The sequence below is a fragment of the Anarhichas minor genome, unplaced genomic scaffold, assembly GCF_050575085.1.
Source record: "Anarhichas minor isolate MPS153535 unplaced genomic scaffold, ASM5057508v1 ptg000024l, whole genome shotgun sequence".
Classification (NCBI taxonomy): Eukaryota; Metazoa; Chordata; class Actinopteri; order Perciformes; family Anarhichadidae; genus Anarhichas; species Anarhichas minor.
The window spans coordinates 6,635,075-6,653,010 of record NW_027466470.1 but is presented as its reverse complement, the minus strand read 5'-3'; the positions used below and the strand labels follow the sequence as shown (position 1 = coordinate 6,653,010).

Sequence of the window (17,936 nt, the reverse complement as noted above, 5' to 3'; positions counted from 1 at the left end):
GAGCACAGCTTCTCAAAGGCAATTATAGAATGTTAAAGCCATAGTATATACCATGTTAAAAAGTCCTAATATAACGTTGAAAAAAACATGTTGCATGTCATAGTATAGCGTGTTTAAGAAAATGTCATAGTATTGAAAAAAGTCACAGTATGGTATGTCAAAATAAAAGTAGTTGTATAGCATGTCAAAGATAACACAGGATGTGAAAAACGTCTTTCAAAAGTCATAAGTCAGTACAGTATGTCCAAAAAAACTTGTAAAAAGGTTCTGGTATAGTAGGTCTTTAAATATATCATAAGTCAGTTTGTGATAAAAAATGTCAAAAACAATTCACTGATATGCCATAAGGTATAGTAGGTCATAACAATTTAATCAAAATATCGTATAGTACGTCATTCAAAAAGTTTAGCACCTACAGACATTTAAAAACCCGTCAGCCATTTACAGAACGAATCCCCTGAACGGTTTGGACCAAAAACGCCTAATGTCATAAAGTGTCAGCAGAGTATGTCAAAAGAACTCATAGTACAGTGTACCGTATATAAGTCATGTTGTAAAATCTAATATATAGTAAGCCATAAAAAGTTATAGTATGCTACAAAAGTCATAGTATATTTTGTAACCAACATTGTTATACACAAATGTCATTGTATAATATGATTATTTCTCAAAATGTCAACTTTTGCTTTGACTGTTGAGGGGGAAATATGAAAATATTCATTGATATGTATCTGATATTAAATGCTTTATTTAATTTAAATAAAATAGCTTTGATGAACAAATGATTCATTAAAAATGGAATGGATGTGACGCAATAAATCACTACATAACAAAAATATACACCTTGACTTGTACTTTTCGTCCTTCCGGAGTCCAGATGTTGCCTTCAGTAAGATCTTAGCTCCACCAGCTGCTGAACTGCTCTACCTTAGTGCTGCTGCTCCTGGCTTGCATGCTTCCTAAAATGCTACGTTTTGAGCACTAACATCCATCTGTTTCATTATTATTATCAGTCAAACGATAATATTTTGAAGCTGCTTGAGAACTGTTGATGGAGTGCACTCATCTGTATAGTTAAAGAGAGCACAGCCTCAAAGTAGAGCTCAAACCCACCCAGAACCCTGGGAACACAGGCTGGCTAAATGTGGTCTTGACTTTATGGAGTAAAACCATTGTATCAGCAATATTATAGAAAGACAAAGTCCCACCCCTGAAGTCCAGATACACTCCAATCCTGCTGCAGCAGGCAGCGCTGATGGTCACACTCTCCTTATTGTGCTGAAATGAACAGACTGAGGAAGAGCAGTCCAGGCTCCAGGATTTGGAGTTGTGTCCGAGCTTGCTGTCGCTCCCTGCTCCACTCCTGCCCATGTTTTTGTAGCAGACGCCGATGGAGACCCCTCCATTACCAGCCCACTCCACCTCCCAGTAGCAGCGCCCCGCCATCCCAGCTCTGCCCAGCACCTGGGCCCAGCTGGTGAAGCGATGGGGGTGGTCTGGGTAGGGCTGTGGCTCCGACGGTGTGGTCACCCCTCTTCGACCATCAGAGAAGCTTAGATAAGGGTTGGCTGTGTTCGGGTCCAGGACTAAATCGTTGTAATCTGGACAGCAGATGGACATCGTCGTTGGTTTCATAAGGATGGATGATAGTTAGGGTTTATCAAAGAACTGTACTCACATTGTAGAAAATCCGCTCTGGTCTTTGGTTCTGAGATGTATGGTATGTTGGTGTCTTTTGCTGTTAGACAGATGTAGGGAATAAGAAATATTAAATACAATTTAAAATGAATTCAGCTGTTTGGATAAACATCAACTCTCCTGGTTAAACAAACAGTAAAAAAAAAAAAAAAGATTTCACATTTGTTTGGAAATATCTGGTTCTTCGGTTGAAAAAAAAAAAAAGGTTTAAGGTACAAGCCTGTGTACACGACACCTTTGAGGTAGATATCAACTACAACTCCCAAGGTGCATTTCAGCTTTTAAAATTCCGGCACAATTGTGGATGAATTCAGCAACTATGGCACCAAGTTTTGCTCTCAGCTGTAATCATGAATCATTTTTTTAATATGCCACCACTCTTCACCATGGCAACACTGGCCTAGGCTCATGAGTATTGTAGTTTTTAGACTGTATATAAACTAGATGGCTAGATTAAGCTAAAGTTGCCTCCGTAAATGAGTTAAAACGCAGAGTACGGATCACTTTTTAAAGGTTCCAAGCTGACTCCTTTTAAAACTGAAATCTTGTAAAAGGGATGTTAAATGTGCACTTGATGGCTACATGCATGATAGTGTGTTAAAATAATGCATTCCTGATATTTACAGACTTTCTATTTTACAGTTACAGTTGCTGAGATGATATTGGACGATTCAGTTATCAGTCAATGTAACCACTGAAGAACCTCACGTACCTTTAGTCTTTTCAGAAGTACTTTGAATGCTGGTTTCCTTCAATGAAATTACTAGAAATGCAGACAAGCAAATAAGTGTTTACTGTTCACTAAATAATCACGTTCATGGTGATCACGTGTAAAAGAGATAACACACCTTTATCACAGATCCTGTTGAATTCTCTTTCAAGGCTTTCATCCAGACTGTCTTTGAGATCAGCCAGGGCGCCTCTCATAGTTTTATACATCATGTATTGAAGCACATCAGTGCTGGGCAGCTCCACAGTCTTTGCAGGGAACTGAAGAGTCTTGCACTTCTGTGAGGACATGCAACACAACCAAACTAGAAGACGATATTTAAATGCAAATGCAAAAACCCTGACAAAAGGAGGAATCCCTTCATGGGTTATGTTCATCAAGTTCACGCTGCAATTAAAATCATATTAACTGTCAAGAAGCATGTTTGCCTTGTTTTAAATGTCATCATATATCTGAAACGTAAACATGGTGGGACAGAAGAATCCAAGATGGCTGCCTCGGTGTGTTAGGACACATTGTTTTGTATTTTTTTTATTCTTAATTTAGTTTTCTGCTAAAGGTGGGGAGGTGGCTAGTTTTAATGTATTTGGGTAGCTTGTGAATTTCCCTGAGGATCAATAAAGGTTTTAATATATTGCAATATCATAATCTATTTGTATCATTAATCTGAATTAGAAAACAGCCACTGATTTAAGTTCTTAAATAAATGTAGTGGAGTAAAAACCACAATATTTGCCTCTGAATAGTGGAGTAAAAGTGTAAAACAGCAGAAAATCCAAAGACTCAGTAAGTTACAAGTACCTCAGAATTGTACTAGAGTAAAAGTACTTAAGTTACTTCCCCCACTCTGATAAATACATGGCCGGACCGACCTTTTTCCTCCACACCACTGGCCGAGTTATGTTCTTTACCTGAAAGAAGTGCACGTGGTCCTCGGTACGGGAAATCTTCTCCAGCTCAGCATCGGTCCTTCTGAGCTCCACGATCTCCCTCTGGATCTTCTCCAGCAGCTCCTCCGCCCGCCCCACGGCTGCTCTCTCCTGGACTCTCATCACCTCCCTCACCTCACTGCTTTGTTTCTCTATGGAGCGGATCAGCTTGGAGAAAACCCTCTCGCTCTCCTCCACCGCTGCTTCTGTGGAGTGCTGTGGAGGATAAAGGTTTTACGTTTCTAGTGTTGGCATGTATGCACAGACCGTATATATATATATATATATATATATATATATATATATATATATATATATATATATATATATATATATATATATATATATATATATATATATATATATATATATATATATATATATATATATATATATATATATATATATATATATATATATATATATGAAGGGCAGTATGTCAACCGCACATTTAAAGCTCTTATATGGAGGACGCACTCACCTTGATGTATCGGACAGCGTATCTAAGTTCCTTCTCCGCGTCCTTCAATTTCTGCACAGACTTCAAAGAGGCGTCTTGGAGTTTTTTCTGAGAGAATACAAAAAGATGAATATCACACAGAGTCCCTCCGGCTGCTCAGTCCAATAGGTTTTCTTTCACGGTTGACTTTCAAGATGGAAAGTTTGGATTTTACAATCAAAAGGATTGGATTGCACTGCAAGGCCTTTGGTCTATCAACCTAAACATTTGACACAGTAACATCAGAGGACAAGACATGGCTGCAGGACTAGATCACATTGTACACCCCCCATTTCATTTTTTAATTGTTGAAGCCTTTATACTAAACTGTATAAGACGTATCGTTATGGATCTATTGTGTCTCTGTTTGTAACCCCATACAGGATCAGAATGAGTTACCCTACTGTCTTTCTTATGTAGTAAAGTATGTTTTGATGCTATTACTGTTATTTTACCCAAGTGAGATTTTGAATGCAGGACTTTTACATAGAGATTTTTTTACACTGTGGTATTTCTAATTTGACTAAAGTATAATTATTTAAATAGTTCTTCCACCAGTCAATCCAACAGCTAAAATAACCCTGATAATGTAATAGAGATGTAATCAGGTTTATCTTCTCAGCCTCAACAAAACGTGTCCCTTACAATTCAAATGCATACTCTTATACATCCTCTGGAAAAAAAAATAATGCCGCGAAAACGTACATGTTATACAATATTTATATAATTTATAAAGTAAATTGTAATCTAAGTTTATCCAACTGTACTTCAAGCTGTTCCGAAATAAGTGAGAATTCGAGCATCAACAAACTCACCTGTTGTGTCGCTCTCTCATCCACCACTGAGACTGCGTCATGGCCCTTGTGTCTCTCTTGAGCACACTGGGAGCACACGCACTGCTGGTCAGTGCGACAGTACAGCCTCAATGCTTTATCGTGGTGCGGGCACAACTTCTGTCTCAGCTGTTCCACAGCGGGAATCAATTTATGGGTCTTCCCCCGAAAGCGGTCCTCGTGGACTCTCAAGTGAGGCGCACAGTAAGACTCCGAGCACACAAGGCAGGCTTTAACAGCTTTGCTTTGCCTCACTGTGCAAACACTGCATTTCGCTTCCTCCGGCTTGGCCAAGGTCTGAGCCGCAGCTTGAACTCCAGACTGTAGAAACGTTTCCACCACTTCCCCCAGAACTGTGTTCCTACTCAGCAGCGGTCTCGGGTTAAACACCTGCCTGCACTGCGGGCAGCTGTACTGGCCTTTCTGCTTGGCCCTGTTCCAGTAGTCTTCAATGCAGTCCAGACAGTAGCTGTGCCCACAGGGGATCGTCACCGGGTCTCGTAACACCTCCAGGCACACCGAACAGCAAAACTGGTCTTGTTCAATAGAAATAGTTGTTGCTGCCATTTTCCCCACACGAGCCCAACCGAAACTACAAGGGACAAAGAGGGGCGTAGCTGACAGGTGTGCTGATTAAAGCCTCTCGGGTTTCACCTGAAGCATCCAATCCACAGCCAGCAAACCAGATAGAGCTACCCGAGCGAAGAACAACCTTCTATTGAACCACCTCTCCCTCCTACGTGAGTTCATATTAGATGCAGACCTATCGTTGTTATTTGATGTATAACATTTTACACAACAGCACTGCAGTGTGTGTGTGTTCGCAGTCAACCTGTTATTCCACTTCTACACTGGAAACTTGTTGCCCGTATTAGTTCAAAATGTAAACAAGCCTCCATGCAAATAAACACCACCCATGAGAGTTCAGTCTGTACATGTGTTTTTTTTTTAATGTCAGCAATTCAGAAATCACAATATCTTACTACACATGTCTGTAAAGCAAAATTATTGTTTGTAGTTTTAGTTAAAACATTATAAAAAGCATAACCACATTAAAAAAAAGTAAAATCTGACTGAGCGTCAAGGCAATTTCCTTTCAAATACTGAAATAAGATGTAGTGCGTCAAGCCTGCTTCATGCTGCTTAATGCTTTAAAGTAAATGCATTGTCTATATGATATGCTGTGGCTCTAATTACTCTTTCCCATCTACACTACAATGCGAGATGCATGTATAGCTGATTGGTGTAAACACAGCAACTAAATTAATAACAAAGGATGAATTATTAAAAATACAAATCAGTCAGTACAGATTTGTGTGAGAAGAAAGAACACTGAGGTATAATGACATTCAGTCCATGCAGCTGCGTGTGAAATGTTGATTTTGATGTCCACTACGAGTCTATTTCCTCCTCGGGTGAGAGCGTCGCTGAAGGTGTCTCTGTCTGGATCCTGAAGAGAGTTTGGTGCCTGGGCAGACAGAACAGGAATTAGTAGTCTACAGCGCCTTGTGGCGACAAATAAATTCAAAAATGGACTATTATTTGTAACAGAGTATTTTTTATAGTGTGATAATAAGGCTTTTATTCAAGTAAAATATCCCAATACTTCTTCCTCCACTGCAGGATTTATGTAACATATTCTGAATTTGTTTTGTGACATGATTTGCATTTGGTTTTCTCGTGTGAAATGCTCTCTACACACTGTTTAATGCTTAACCCTTGTGTTGTCCTGGGGTCATTTTTGACCCCAGGACAACACAAAATGTTCAAAATAAATGAGAAATCATATTTTTGGTTTAATATTGAATGACTTTTCCTAATTTAATGGGGACAACTGGGTAAACATAAACTCAACATGTTGATATGTAAAGTTATATTTAAAGCCATTAAAACACCCAAAAAAATATCTCTTTCCAATTTTAAGTCAATCAGTGAGATTTGATGGTGATCTGCATATTTATCCATAGTCCCGTAACAGGGATTCTGGATGTATACGGGTTTGGGTGTCGGGGGGGGGGGGTTGTTTTATTTAAAGGGCTATTTAGGTAGTCAACAAAAAACTAAGTACCTGACACATAAACTTTGGTACCAATTTTAATTACAATAATGTTCTGCAGGTTCAAATTGCTGGGGTCAAAAATGACCCCAGGATAACAGGTGTTTAGTAAATTTGAAGGTAACATGAGGGTTAAGTACCTATACATTTTGATAGCTTTATTTACCAAATGGTGAGAAGGAAAAAGTGGGTCCAGGAGTGAGAAAGGGGTTGAGAGGGTTCACGGGACTTTGGTCTAGGCCAAGCAGAGGGTTCACGGGACTTTGGTCTAGACCAGCTGGAGGGATCACTGCAAGCACAAAGAGAACAAACACTGTTACTGCAAAGTCTCAGCTGTCCAAACTGTCAGAATCTGCAGCACTGTCATCCTTCCACTTCAGCAGATTCAGCAAACTCTACTAACAAACATGTCGAGTAAGGTGTTCCTGCTGAATGATAATGTGGTACGGATGGGATGCACAGACAGCGTTTCTTCAGGGTTTAAATATCAATTTAGAGCAGTTTGGTGATGGAATGGAATTATTTACCAAGTGCTTGACTTTATTGATATTCACATCACATTTGTGTTAGTACTAGTTGATGAATGCATCCCTGACTAGTATTGGGGTGTTTCAACACCTGTTTTAAAAGCTGTAATTGGCTGAGTCGTCAAAATCCTATTCTAAAAACGAGCATGGGCAGTTTTATACTCACTTAGTGTTGCTTCCATCTGTACTGCTGATTCACCATCACTGGGCTGCGTCGTGTTCAGCTGTGCATCAGGATTTGGAGGACCTACAATCACTATGTCTCTCACTACAAAAGAGAGAAAAACAATCACAGAGTTGACACAATAATTTGTATCGGATAAAAACACTTACTTGACATAAAACCCATTTGTATCTACCTTTCTCGTAGATGCTGACAAATCCTCCATGACAGACCTCCTGCAGCAGTCCTTTAAAATCGGCCACAGCTGTCATCACTGGGCCAAAGGTGAGGTTGGGGTCAACAGTGACCGAAGGCAAAGCTGACAGCACAGGTGGAGCGTGGAGAGACTGACAACTCTGGAATAACAAACACGGAGACAAAGAGTGTTACTCTGCTGGGAAATCGGCCTGTTTGGTATCCAGTGCTGGAAGAGGTATTCAGATCCTTTACTTAAGTAAAAGTAGTAACACTACACTAAAAAGACAAGTAAAACTCCTAATGTATTGAAGTATTGTCCGCAGAATATACCTAAAGTATCAAAATAACTAATAATGCAAAAAAGGACTTATTTGATGGTATTTTATGTGACTATTTTTCCCAAAACAAGTAAAAAAAAAAGATCTGTTGTTGCAGTGAAGATACTTACGTTTTTAAAAATGTTTTACAAATGAGTTTGAGAAATTGGCCAGTTTGCTGCAATAGTATTATGAAACAAGTTTGTTTGCATTTGAAACAGCTCAGAATATTACAGCACTTAGTTCTTACTTTAAAAAACAACAACATAATACTTTAAGGACTAAAATAACTCATTAACAATGTTTAATTGTGCACTGAATAAGGCATCATATTTTACAAACTGATCATGTGTTTTGCAGGTAAAATCTTAATTTGCATACAAGTCATGCATTAATGTAGTGAAATAAAAAGTACAATATTTCCCTCTGAAATGTCATGGAGTCAAAGTATAAAGTGGCAGACAATACTCAAGTACAATATTGAGGTAGCGCTACTTTACTGTGGTGTAGTACTTGAGTAAATGTACCACTGGTGGGATCAATCTGAGCGTTGGTACCTGAAGGAAACGGACGTGGTCCTCAGTGTGGGACAGTTTGTCCAACTCGGCCTCGTTCTTCTTCAGCTCGGCGATCTCCTTCTGGATCTTCTCCAGCAGCTGCTCGGCGTGACTGACGGCCGTCTTCTCCTGGGCGTTGATCAGCTCTCTCACCTCGAAGCGCTTCAGCTCAATCGACCGAATCAGTTCGGTGAAGACGGCGTCGCTCTCCGCAGCAGCCACCCGAGCAGAACGCTGGAGGGAGACACAAAGCAACACAGAGAAGGATTTTTTGTTTTAGCACATATGTAGTGATTTACTGTATTTATACATTAGAACGAGCAGGATGTTGGCACTTACAGAGAGAGAGAAAATGGCTCGTCTGATCTCCTGGGCTCCCTTTTCCCTTTGATGAATTCTCAGATGAGAGCTCTGCTTCATGTCACCAAGCTGCCCCTGAGGGAAAACAAGTTACTTTCACTTCATGGATATCTGAGTGTCTGCATAGTTTCATTACACCACTTTTTAATTTTGCAAATACAACGACAACTGATTTCATTATATTGTAAATGTGTATGTTGGTGTTGTTTAAAACCCCATTTCAGATTTATGGAACCTTTCCTCTATTTGTGAGAACAGGAAACATAAATATATAAGCTTTTTCTCTATCAGACCAGGTTTAGTCCAAAACCCCACTGGACTTATATTTTCAAACCAGGACTAGATTAACATGGAGACCATAAAGACCTGTTAAGATTTGTGAATCCTTTATTTTAATAGTAAAAAACTGAATAAAAGAGTGATTTCACTGCCATCCGGACCACATTAGACATTACAAAAACGTGTTTTTAAAAACATACTTGAGCATTTTGAATGTCACTTGTACTTATTTTTATTTTGTGTTTATAAATTGTGTGTTGCTGTGAATTTTGGCGTTTTCCCACACAGAATCAAATATTTAACCTTTGGGAAAACAGACGTAAAGGGCAATTTCGCCGTTTTTTATCCTCCAACCAGACCACATCGGTCGAGGTCTATAGCAAAAAGTAAAGCAGTAGTTTTAGTAGTAGGTTTAATATTATATTCAATGTTTAATATTAGACTAGATTTACATGGAGCCTACAGAGACTGTTGAAATCCCACTTTGTATTTGTTAAACTGGGCTTTTCCTCCATTAAGACCACAGTAGACCAGACCTAAGACTCTACACATTACAAAAAGTTTTGAATGTATACTTTTGGCATTTTTATGCAATTGATGCTGTATTTAATATGGAACCAATGTATTTGGGTTGTAAAGTGTGTGTTGTTGTGAATTCCTGAGTTTTTCCCTTATACTTATATTAAAAATATGTTTTTTTCCCCTGAGAAAGATACCTTTATGAAGTGAAGGAGAATGTCAATGCTTTTACACCGCGTAGATCACATCAGACCAGGTCTACAGAAGACAACCAGGTGAACTGATTAAACTGATTACCTGCTTCTGTTGTATCTCGGCCTCAGCCAGCACCGTGTCGTGGCCTTTGTGTTCGTCTGTCAGACACAGGTAACAGATGCACTGCTTGTCGGTGCGGCAGTACACCTCCAGCAGCTTGTCGTGTCGGCCACAGATCGTCTCTCGGAGCTTTTTGGAGGCCGACACCAGCTTGTGTTTCATGAAGGCAGCAGAGTCGTAGTGGGGCTGGAGGTGCACGTCGCAGTAGGAGGCCAGACACACGAGACAGGACTTCACGGCTTTGTTTTTCCTTCCAGCGCACACGTCGCACTCCACGTCGTCGGCCTCGGCGAAACTTTGACTCGCGAGCGTCGTCGTCGCGGCTTCTTGGAGTCCCGTCTTTTTGAATTTCTCCACCACGTCGGCCAGCATGGTGTTCCTGTTGAGCACCGGCCTCGGGTTGAAGTTGTGCCGGCACTGCGGGCACACGAAGATCCCGAGGTAGTCGTCCTGGTCCCAGTAGTTCTGGATGCAGTCCGAGCAGTAGCTGTGGCCGCAGGGGATGGTCACGGGGTCCCTCAACACGTCCAGACATACCGAGCAGTTGAACTGGTCCTTGTCCAGCACCAGTCCGGCTTGAGCCATCGCAGGAAAAACGTTGAAGTTGGTGTAGAAAATGAGCAAAAGCGCAAGAAGCTGACTGACACACAGCTGCTGCTTTGTTTACAGGAAGTGAAAAGAGGGGGCGTGGCCAGAGAGGCATTACCGGAAACTGCAGCAGGGAACTTGATCTTTAAAAATCACTGAGTTTCAAAATAATGTAACTTCAATAGTATTACATATTTGATCGCTATACTCACTCAATATAAAATATGTAGACTGTTATGAAAGTTTCTTATTTTGTGTAGGCTATTCATCTTGTATATTTACGCTTCTACGCTACTATATTTACTATGACTTTTTTCGACATGCTATACTATGACATGTTTTGACATACTCTACTTTGACTTTTTTAAACAGCTATATATACACAATGACTTTTTTTCGACATGCTATTGTATGCTTTCTCTCCTCGCAGGTTTCTATGGATTGTGGTTAATCCCGGATCGTTATCGTGCCATTACCCTGCCTGACACCCACTGCTACGATTATAATTATATGTCACATTTCTATTAGTTATTATTACAGCTTTCATTATCAATCTAGTATGTCCACTGATGCTATTATGTGTAGTATTGTTTACATTATCATTTCTGCTATTATTAGTGCTAATAGTTCTCTCATAATATATATATAATTTCTGTCACATGGAATGAATGTTGTAAATGTAGTATGTTGTTCATTCCGTACACATCTTTTGCAATTCTGCCCATCCTGGGAGAGGATTCTCTCTTCAGTTGCTCTCCCTGAGGTTTCTTCCTTTTTTACACATTAAAGAGTTTTAATAAAATGTTTCCCCCTATCCAAGGAGGTACTTGTACTTTAGTTGAGTAAAGTAGACACTAGAGTGGCACATGTTGTACTTTTCATTTTGATTCAGATTCATAATACAAAAAGAAAATACATAATGATGTATTATCAGCTCTACTTTTACCAGCTGCAATATTAAAGTGAGGTACAAATACTGGTGTTTATACCACAAAATCACAGGAAATTGCTGAATAACAAGCACTCAAAAAGCAGTCACAGAAACATAGGTTCTAATGCATTTTTAATTCAAAATGCCTTTAAATAATTAACACAATAAATAAAGTTTGGTACATTAACTAATTTCAATATATCATAAATAATATACATGGAGAAAAAAAAAAGACAGGGAATATCTTCAGACTTAAATAAATCAAGCAAGATTTTCAGTGTGTCAACAACATACATAACAGGTTAGACATATCTTTAACAATTGATTTTGTTTCCTCTTCATACAGAACAATACATTACTTTAGTCACAAAATAAAGCTTTGATGCATTAACGGGGAAGGTTTCAGATTTCAAAAGGCCAAGTATCATCCCACACCAGTGTTTACCACGCGTTGCAGGTTTTGAAAGGTTGCCAGCAACCTCACATTAGCATTTGCTTATTATGCCCGTTCATTTAAATATACGAGCACTTTCTCTTAAAATTACACACAATTCCAATCACTAAGCCCACCCTTTAAATGCATGTATTACACAGTCTGTAAAAGAAAGTCGAATATTCCCTTTCAGATTGTTAACAGGAATTCTGGTTGTCTATTCACCTGGGTTACTTTGTGCAAAATGCTGATGGAAAGTTTAAAACTATTGACAGTACATGGTGTCCATTCAAGTATTTCATCACACCTACGCTTTTTGTAAAAAGTTATAATTCTCTGCAAATGTAGCTGTAAACTACGGCTAATCAAGAGAAACAGGCACAACGACATCTTCTGTTTGATTTAAAACATGCATTGATGTCAGTGGAAGATTAACTTTTGCTCTACATGCTTATCTGATTTAGAGGATTTCGCGAAAATGAAAATAAAGATGTCTAAAGCCAGTCGATAAGCTGCACGGATAAAGCTACTTTCTTGTGTCACTTTATTCTGAGAGAAATATGATCCCAATGCATATACATTTTAAAACATGGAATACCATTATAGTTCAGGTTTTCATACATGTAAGTTCAGTATTTCTGTTCACATCAAACAAAAATACACAGAAGGAAGGATCAACTCAAAAACAGAGGTAAATGGAATCTTTTAAATAAACTAAAAACTCTCTACGGTGTTAACTGTTTGTGTGCATGTATATATATATATAGACTGTATATGTGTGTGCAATGTAAGTGATATGTGGACCTACACTGGTGATGCACGGTGTCAGGGTGTCATGGTGTGGGGCTTCACTTGTTCTTCTCTTCCAGTCCACTCTCTGCTCTCAGAGCCAGGCTGCTGGCTGAGATGAAGCTGATCCAGTGTTTGAGGTCTTCAGGAAATTCCGGGCAGTCGATCTGCACACAAACACAAAAAAGCCACAGTCCAGAGCGGAAACTATTAGTCAATAGACAGACATTTAACAAGTTTGAAAGCAAACATTTGCGGGTTCCAGCTCCCCAAAATTGCCTCGTGTGATGGAAAACTGAATAGCTTTTGATTTGGGACTGGTGGTCACACATAACGTAGCGTAATATTTTAGGTTTAACTTCGGGTATTATGAATGAGTGATGGACATTTTCCACTTCTTAGTAACAGTAGAGCTAAAATTATAATTTGATCAATCAATCAGTTGATTGAAAAATAACCGGTAACTATTTTGATGGTCAGTTATTCTTTTTTCAATAAAAAATGTAAAATATTTTCTAGGTCTATTTTTTGAATTTTGCAGATGTGTTTTTTCTTTCTTATTCATAGTAAACCAAATATTTTGAGAGTGTTGTTTGGGGAAAAAACAATAATTTGATACCACCGCTTTGGGCTTTAAGAAACTGTAATGGGTTTTTCAGCATTTTTTGACAAATTAACAATTAATTGAAATAAAACTCAACAGATTTATTGATAATGAAAACCGCTATCAGTTGAAACCCTACTACAGTCAACACCAATACTTTTCTCTATTTGCAGCTATTGCTCACCTTCCTTTTGCAGATAAACTCAAGAATGCTCTCCGGGCTGCAGTGCACCACATTCTGCCTGCAGAGCATGACCGCAGAGACAAAACCATCTTTCTTGGACACAAAGCGCTGCTCCACGTAAAACGCCTTCTCATCCCATCCCACTAATTTGGTCCGAATCTCAAAAGCCTCGCGGAAGGCCAGGGAGCGCCGGTACCGGATGGTGGATGCCCCGACCACCAATCTGGCCCCCAGTTTCCACGAGGCCATGAACAGCCCGTTTCGCATGTAATGGTGGAAGCGGGCAAAGTCACACTCCCTCAGATATCGGGAGTTGTTCATGTGGCCCATGTAGTCCAAATCATGGGGAAGGACCGTGCCGTCAATGGTTTGCTCAGCCAGCATGTCCCATACTCTGGGTTGGAACCATGCCTGGAGGAACACCTTGGCCCCGCGTAGGAAGTACCATACATCCAGACTGCAGAAGAGCAAGAGGAGGGCACCCAGCACCAGCAGCAACATCTCTCTGGAACAATCCAAAAAAGGTACAATATTCCTTTATTGACCACCAGGGGGGACGGCAATAGCACAGTTAAACAAATAATGGTACATAAAACTGGTGTAGTAGTGTACAGGGTCAGCAAGTTCATGTTAACAGAGTACACCGGTCTGATATTATTAAAAAACAACTACTAGTCAATGTTTACTTCCTGTCAGCTGATGTTATTCCCACACACTGCAACAGGCAATAAACTGGGAAGCATTTACAGTGTTTACATTTAAAACTGTAAAATGGTCTCAGTATTTATTTAGCACTTAGGACTCGTTTTATAGTTAAAAAAAAAGACTGACTTCATACAGTATGGGATCTTTAATTAACGGTACTTAGTATTTGTATAGAATTATATCATAAATATAACAGAATATGCCACAAAATCAGTTATATATTAACATAATATGGTAAAGTAAGATAGAGTATGGGATATAGTATAGGATGAAAGTTAGTAAGAATGTACCATAATATATGGTTTAGTACAGCAATATAGCACAGGATAGAATTCAAAATAATTTATAATACATTATAAATTCCATAGTTGACATCAATTTCCTGTGTTTTCTAAATTCATGACCACAATATTTAACGTTAATCAAATGCACCTTTGACCTCATCAATGTCAGTGCAGATGGAGAAAACAAGAGGTTCGTGCTTTTTTCCACACGTTGGCTTCATGTCATTGCTAAAAACACGGAAGCATCACTTCCTCATAAGCCCCTACTTCACCCTCGACAGCTCGTTTCAAATGAACGGTGCGCAACCTGCTGTGACAGCCAAAATCTGTTAGCTTAGCTGCTAGCTACCAGCAGTAGGTGGCCTTGCGGAATAGAGACCACACTCTGTCACGTGAAGACACAATGCTTTTTAAATGTTTTCGCACTCTGGGAAATTTAAACAATAACCACAGATACGGTAAAATTATTTCTTATAGCTGCAAAACTCACCATGCGTCCAGAAGAGAGTGCTACCATCAGATGCGTTACAACTTAAAAGAAACCGGTAGAATGAATGGCCATAACTTCCGGGTGTGTGACGACAGTTAATTCTTCTTCTTCCTCTTCTTTGAGGGTTTGAAGGCAGCGTACTTCGTGGTGCGTTACTGCCATCTTGTGGAGTTAGTTCATTTCTACAGTCTTTCCTTCTCCGCTGCGAGGGTCCAAGGACAGATTGTGAAGCTCCTTGAGTCCATTTTTTTGTATACATTTAAAATAATTTGTATGTGTGATATTGGGCTAGATAGTGCACCCATATGCATAGTGAAGGCATAAAAATGCAATAGTATTTCAAAATCAGTTGTATTGCCACCATTATACACATAATATTAACTTTCTACAATCATAATACTTTATTACTGAATGACTAATTCCGTTTTCAGCCTCTCCAAATAATCTGGTGTGCTGTTCTTTCCAGTGTTGACAGGTATCGGGGTCTTAGTCAAGCTTAAATTCAAACGTGTAGGCACAAGTGTGTTTAAGTCAAGTTATTGTGAACAGAAGACACATGTCCTTTTAATCCTGCTGTCATACAAAAAGTCAATCTAAAGTCTTATTTGTTCTTCTCATCTAGTCCACTCTCGGCTCTGAGGGCCTGGCTGCTGGCGGAGATGAAGTTGACCCAGTGCTGAAGGTCCTCTGGAAACTCAGGGCACTCCACCTGCGAGGAGCACACCAATGACTCAACGTCCTTCAATAATCAAAAAGGTGTGCAATTGACATGCGTGTTAATCATTCGATCCTTACCTTCCGCTTACACAGGTGCTGCATGATCTTGTCTGGGCTGCTGCGTACGACACTCTGCTTGCAGTACATGACGGCACACACCAAACCATCTTTTGTCGACACGAATCTCTGCTCCAGGAAAAAAGCTTTGTCATCCCAAGTGACGATGCGACTCCGCAGCTCGAACCCCTCACCTATGCACAGGGCCCTGCGGTAACGGATGGTGGTGGCCCCCACCACCATTGAGGCTTTGAGTGCTCGCAGTGCCTTGAACACCCCGTTACGCATATAGAGAGAGCAGCGGGCAAAGTCACACTCCCGGAGGTAACGAGCGTTGTTCATGTGGCACATGTCAATGTCGCGGGGGGTGACACGGCCTGTTTGGATCTGCTCTGCTGTGACGTCCCGGATTGGAGGCTGGAACCAGGCCCGAAGGATCACAGCAGCTGCCCGGAGGAAGTACCCCACATCCAGGGTGCAGACGAGAGCCAGCAAGGCAGTGAGCACCCACAGCACCCACCACATCTCTCTGGAGAAAAGGACACGCAGCACACAAGCAGAGGAAAGCTGGGGGTTAATTTGATGCGTAGATGTAATTATGAAACCAAGCTGAAATAGAAGTATCACAGTAATGGTGTTTGAAAAAAAATCTAGAGCCAAGTGAATGTTAATTAATTATTTAACAGCATGTACTCATGTATTTTTCAAAATGAATTTGAATCTTATTCCAGGTTGTGTTGTATGAAATAATATTCTAATTGGCTCAGAAGCAGAAATGGCAAACAGGGGCTCTGAATCTGCATTCAAGACTCACTTGAATGCAGTGAATCAGACATAGTGACTGTTTATAGTGGCCAATAATTGCAAGGCAAACATGTCTCACCCTTCTTTATGCAGGCATGTATATTTCATTTAATGTATCTGACCAAAGTGAGAGAAAAGTAGTGTTTAACTACCAAAACCTGCAATATGTTGGTGTGTTTTAATGAGTTTAATCCAGGGTAAGTTCCCCCTAATGTTGACGTGGTCCATTCTGAAGCTAGTTCTATTATTTTTGCATTACAGAATCAGATTAAGCTTTATTGCCCAAATATGCGTTCACATACAAGGAATTTAGACTCCGTTTATTTACAAAGATTAAGAATAGACAGGATTATGTACACAAGCAGTGAAAAATAGGTGTAGTTACATATAAGAATATATATATATAAAAAGCACCAATGGCCAACAATAAAATGTCTATATACAAGTCTGTAAGTGGTAAACAAAACAAACGCAAAGACATAATTACTTAATAGATATACATGACAACAGATCCATTGAGATTCAATATGACTCGTTTCAAAACCAGTTTCAGTGACTTCTCAGGATCCCTGTGAAGCGTTAACAGGTTCCGCAGGAATGGCAGGTGTTGGTTCAACCTCTCAGGGCACGAGAGTAAATGAAAAGATTACGTTTTAAAATATTACTGACAGTGATCCACCCACTACATGTCCTTACCAAGACTATGAGATTGATGTATAAATAAAATCATTAATACTAATGAACTATGTGAACCAGAGCCATGGCTGCAGAACTAGTGTGCACGAACTCACTGCAGTTCGTCTAGCTAGTTAGTTCGATACTAAGAAAGCTGGAAGATCTGAAGTAAAGCGACCTGTTGAGGCAGTATCGATCGTTTTCAGTGCGACTTTACGGTAACAAACGTAACGTTACAGTGGAGATACCAATGATTTACGGACACTTTAAGGAGATATCCAAGATCCATTAAGACTCACCTGCTGTCGTCTTCCTTCTGTATTCACTCAGATCTGCCGAGTCGGCAGCATTCAATCCAGCATTGTGTAAAAAACGGAAACTAGCGTGAATGATTAACACATTTCCGGATACAGATTTCAAAATAAAAGCATATATGTCGTAGACGTTTATACGTTCAGCGGGAACAAGGCGAACAAACAAGAATTACATTTATATTTAAAGGAATCCGTTTAGAATATTGTTGAACCACATTTGGTTATCGTGTGTGCGGGCCTACACTGCGTTTAACATATTTCTTAATTCAAGGACATTTATTTTGAAGAGTGATTCACTTCCTTTCACATTTGGGGCTTGACGTAAGGGCAGAATTGACGGCTGTGATTGGTTCCCTGGACCCGTACCGTAGCATGGGCGGT

The 17,936-nt window shown here is 39.8% G+C and overlaps 4 protein-coding genes across 5 annotated transcripts; all 4 read right to left on the bottom strand.

Annotated features, from left to right (window-relative positions):
- Positions 1–865: 865 nt before the first annotated feature.
- LOC142956145 (E3 ubiquitin/ISG15 ligase TRIM25-like) lies at positions 866–5,256 on the bottom strand. Its single transcript, XM_076097527.1, has 7 exons — positions 4,672–5,256; positions 3,839–3,925; positions 3,340–3,573; positions 2,547–2,706; positions 2,411–2,461; positions 1,679–1,738; positions 866–1,601 (listed from the first exon to the last, which is right to left on the bottom strand). The coding sequence occupies exons 1-7, from the start codon at positions 5,254–5,256 to the stop codon at positions 1,075–1,077; spliced, it is 1,704 nt and encodes a 567-aa protein (XP_075953642.1). The 3' UTR covers positions 866–1,074.
- A 360-nt stretch (positions 5,257–5,616) lies between these two features.
- On the bottom strand, positions 5,617–10,659 carry ftr67 (finTRIM family, member 67). Of its 2 annotated transcripts, none has more exons than XM_076097529.1 (7): positions 9,963–10,659; positions 8,847–8,942; positions 8,508–8,741; positions 7,632–7,791; positions 7,439–7,540; positions 6,912–7,034; positions 5,617–6,139 (listed from the first exon to the last, which is right to left on the bottom strand). In XM_076097529.1, the coding sequence occupies exons 1-7, from the start codon at positions 10,563–10,565 to the stop codon at positions 6,090–6,092; spliced, it is 1,368 nt and encodes a 455-aa protein (XP_075953644.1). In that variant the 5' UTR covers positions 10,566–10,659; the 3' UTR covers positions 5,617–6,089. The 2 variants fall into 2 exon arrangements, with proteins under 2 accessions (XP_075953644.1, XP_075953643.1); XM_076097528.1 differs by having other exon boundaries at positions 5,617–6,157; positions 9,963–10,658.
- Positions 10,660–11,614: 955 nt separating this feature from the next.
- LOC142956548 (protein THEM6-like) lies at positions 11,615–15,182 on the bottom strand. The gene is made up of 3 exons (XM_076098186.1): positions 14,989–15,182; positions 13,510–14,014; positions 11,615–12,888 (listed from the first exon to the last, which is right to left on the bottom strand). The coding sequence occupies exons 2-3, from the start codon at positions 14,008–14,010 to the stop codon at positions 12,781–12,783; spliced, it is 609 nt and encodes a 202-aa protein (XP_075954301.1). The 5' UTR covers positions 14,011–14,014; positions 14,989–15,182; the 3' UTR covers positions 11,615–12,780.
- Positions 15,183–15,320: 138 nt separating this feature from the next.
- On the bottom strand, positions 15,321–17,607 carry LOC142956547 (protein THEM6-like). The gene is made up of 3 exons (XM_076098185.1): positions 17,541–17,607; positions 15,784–16,291; positions 15,321–15,697 (listed from the first exon to the last, which is right to left on the bottom strand). The coding sequence occupies exons 2-3, from the start codon at positions 16,285–16,287 to the stop codon at positions 15,590–15,592; spliced, it is 612 nt and encodes a 203-aa protein (XP_075954300.1). The 5' UTR covers positions 16,288–16,291; positions 17,541–17,607; the 3' UTR covers positions 15,321–15,589.
- Positions 17,608–17,936: the final 329 nt, after the last annotated feature.

Bases quoted from the DNA above. Each gene is read 5' to 3' on its own strand.
- ftr67 (XM_076097528.1), bottom strand. From the start codon at position 10,565: ATGGCTCAAGCCGGACTGGTGCTGGACAAGGACCAGTTCAACTGCTCG. The intron at 8,943-9,962 runs GTAATCAGTTTA...GTTTTCCCTCAG, and splicing joins CCGAGATACAACAGAAGCAG to GGGCAGCTTGGTGACATGAA. The intron at 7,792-8,507 runs GTACCAACGCTC...TTGTTATTCCAG, and splicing joins ACCACGTCCGTTTCCTTCAG to AGTTGTCAGTCTCTCCACGC.
- LOC142956145 (XM_076097527.1), bottom strand. From the start codon at position 5,256: ATGGCAGCAACAACTATTTCTATTGAACAAGACCAGTTTTGCTGTTCG. The intron at 3,926-4,671 runs GTGAGTTTGTTG...GTATTCTCTCAG, and splicing joins ATGAGAGAGCGACACAACAG to AAAAAACTCCAAGACGCCTC. The intron at 2,462-2,546 runs GTGTGTTATCTC...CTGCATTTCTAG, and splicing joins CAACAGGATCTGTGATAAAG to TAATTTCATTGAAGGAAACC.
- LOC142956548 (XM_076098186.1), bottom strand. From the start codon at position 14,010: ATGTTGCTGCTGGTGCTGGGTGCCCTCCTCTTGCTCTTCTGCAGTCTG. The intron at 12,889-13,509 runs GTGAGCAATAGC...GTTTGTGTGCAG, and splicing joins AGTTTATCTGCAAAAGGAAG to ATCGACTGCCCGGAATTTCC.
- LOC142956547 (XM_076098185.1), bottom strand. From the start codon at position 16,287: ATGTGGTGGGTGCTGTGGGTGCTCACTGCCTTGCTGGCTCTCGTCTGC. The intron at 15,698-15,783 runs GTAAGGATCGAA...TGCTCCTCGCAG, and splicing joins AGCACCTGTGTAAGCGGAAG to GTGGAGTGCCCTGAGTTTCC.